We start from the raw sequence: 2,768 nt of genomic DNA on the forward strand, positions 1-2,768 counted from the left end.
AGATATTTAGTAGAATAAATATTAACATAGCAACTATTTGTTAAGCTGTCGTTTTGGCTTTGTGGAAAAATAAATATATTTATTAAGCCATATTTATCACAATAATTCGCTCATTTGTTGACATAAAAATTTAAAATTTCTTCAGAGTTGACCATCTGCAAAATATTTTTTGAAATATTTCATTCTTTTATCTTTGTATACCGGTCATATGACTAGAAAATGATATTCGGCGTCTATAACTTCTTTTGAACAGTGTTTGCACACACTATTTTCCCTCGAAGTGCCATCATATCTCTCAGTTTCGTTAGCAAGGAAATGTGATGATACTCTACATGGATTAGTAATTTCGGTAATGTAACAAACAGAACAGTCGGTTGATATTACTGTTTACACGTTCCTTACAATACAAATCTGATGTTATAATTTATGTTATAACAAATTTGACATTTTAATACTTAGATATTCTCGTACAATGGCGCTTTGTGTGACGAAGCATTGTCATGCAACAACCTTACACCACGAAGGCCAGTCGCTGGTGGACGGTTTTTGGAATATTTCTTTCATTTATGAAGGACCTTGCCTTTGTAAAACTTGTTTGGAGATTTTCTACCCGAGCAAGTTTTTGCTGTTTTGTAAGGAGATGAGGTATCCATCTGGCACTTATTCTTCTCATATTTAAATCATGTCTGAGAATTGTATGAGCGGCTCCTACAGAGATACCAACGCATTCAGCTATATATACCTAGGTGTAAATCTTGCATCAGTAGCAATCAAATCTTACTTTTTAACCATTTTTAGCGGGGTTGCAGTTCAGACGGCATACATGAGGCGCATCGTTTACTGAATCCTCAGCACTTTTAAATTTCTTACATCAGCGTGTGACAGATGAAAGAGAAATTTCATTATTCCCATAAACACAAATATCATTAAATATGTCTACCGTCTGTATACCAAGAATACAGCGGTTCTTGATATAGGACCGTATTTGGTCAGTGAAATTAGACCTTTTCCCAACCATTTTAGCTTTAGTACACACGAGTAGATAGCGTTAATCGAGCTATTGTCAAAGCTAAAATAAACTGATTTACATTGAGAGCTTGCACAACTATCTATGCGATACATGTACATAGTTCGTGCAAAACGTGGTTAAAAAGCGAGATATTGGCTTACTTGCATTCATATTTGAACACCACTCGTATTATACTTAATGACAGAGGTTAAATGTAAATGTGGTAACACCTTAACTTACTATCATTGATACTATGAAATCAGTCTAAAAATATACATATCAATAATTATTATGTTTCAATAGTTGTACTTCACCCACTTTGAGTCAATTTACCTTCCGCGTTTCCAATATTATTGTAGCAACGTAATGTAAACATACGAAAGATAACACAGGGATAGAAAGATACCAGATACATATTGTTATGTGAACGTGTATATAAATCAGTTTTAAAATTTATAATTTTGCATTGAAATATTAAATCGGATTGATACAGTTTTGCTAAATAGTGAGTTGAGAATATAAACTAACTTGAATTCAAAAATAGAGAATCATTGTAAACAAAATGGCGGACGGTGGAGAGGACGATGAAGTTCCTGGGCGTGTCGAGGACATTTTGTGTAAACGACGTGATAAGGAAATTATGTGTCAACCGTGTTTAAGTAAAGATAAGAAAATTGTGGCTGACAAGTTTTGTTCAACGTGTAATGAATTCCAGTGTATTGATTGTTCAGGTGTGCATAACGTGCTTGCCATCTTTAAAAGTCAAAAACTGCTAAACGCAAATGTAGCACATGTAATCAGATGTGATCAACACACAAAGGTTTTAGATTATTTCTGTGAAGATGAGAACAAGCTTTGTTGCAGAACTTGCGCCATTGTTGATCATCGTGCATGTAAAAGCATTGCTGAGGTCGGGAAAATTATCGGGAAAATGACGTCATCAAGTTCTGATTTAGATGATATATTGCAGGAAGCCAAAGACAATGCAGAAGATATTGCAAGAGACATTATTACTTCAAAAGATCAACTTGTTCAAGACGTTCAAGAAATACATGCAAAAATAAGGGAAATGCGAGATGAAGTAATGAGAATGTTTGTCGAGTTAGAAGTTGCAATTGTTAAGAGAGCCAAAACTCTTCAAAAAGAAACATTAGATAATCTTGAAAAGAAACAGTTACAAATCGAGAAACATTTGCATAGAGTTACAGCGTATCTAGAAACGGTTCAAAGCATTTTCGAAACTGGAACTCCAACTCAGAAATTTATAGCAGAACAGAAGATGGGTAATGAAGTCAATTTTGTATGCAGAAATGTTAATGAGGAATGTCAGAACTTCCAAACGATGACCATTTCATTTGACTTTGACGAACAATTAAATCTACCACCAAAATCAATTACTGACTTTGTTCCTGGACATCTCACATTGAAATATCATTCACGGGAAATTGTGAATGCTGTTAATAAGGTGATGACATTAACTCCAGGTTCTTCCATTGGGTTAAAGAAGACGGGAGATGACTTCGAACAACCATTCTTTTCAGGAATAGACTTTCTATCCGATGGTAGACTAGTTGCTGTGGATAATAACAATAAGAAATTCTTAGTTTACAACGAAAAGTTTGAAAATGTAGGATCATATCAGTTATCTTTTTATCCACTGTCCGTTGTTGCTGTATCTGAGGATGAAGTAGCGATAACAAGTGGCAACGAATACATAATAGACTTCTTACGTGTTAGTAAAGCTAATGAAATAAGGTGA

The 2,768-nt window shown here is 34.3% G+C and overlaps 1 protein-coding gene across 1 annotated transcript; it reads left to right on the top strand.

Moving 5' to 3' along the window:
* The first annotated feature begins 1,571 nt into the window (after positions 1-1,571).
* On the top strand, positions 1,572-2,768 carry LOC132735687 (tripartite motif-containing protein 66-like). Its single transcript, XM_060722669.1, has one exon. The coding sequence runs from the start codon at positions 1,572-1,574 to the stop codon at positions 2,766-2,768; it is 1,197 nt and encodes a 398-aa protein (XP_060578652.1).

Source organism: Ruditapes philippinarum, unplaced genomic scaffold (assembly GCF_026571515.1).
Source record: "Ruditapes philippinarum isolate M1 unplaced genomic scaffold, ASM2657151v2 ctg741_1_1_1_1, whole genome shotgun sequence".
NCBI lineage: Eukaryota > Metazoa > Mollusca > Bivalvia > Venerida > Veneridae > Ruditapes > Ruditapes philippinarum.

Bases quoted from the DNA above. Each gene is read 5' to 3' on its own strand.
- LOC132735687 (XM_060722669.1), top strand. From the start codon at position 1,572: ATGGCGGACGGTGGAGAGGACGATGAAGTTCCTGGGCGTGTCGAGGAC.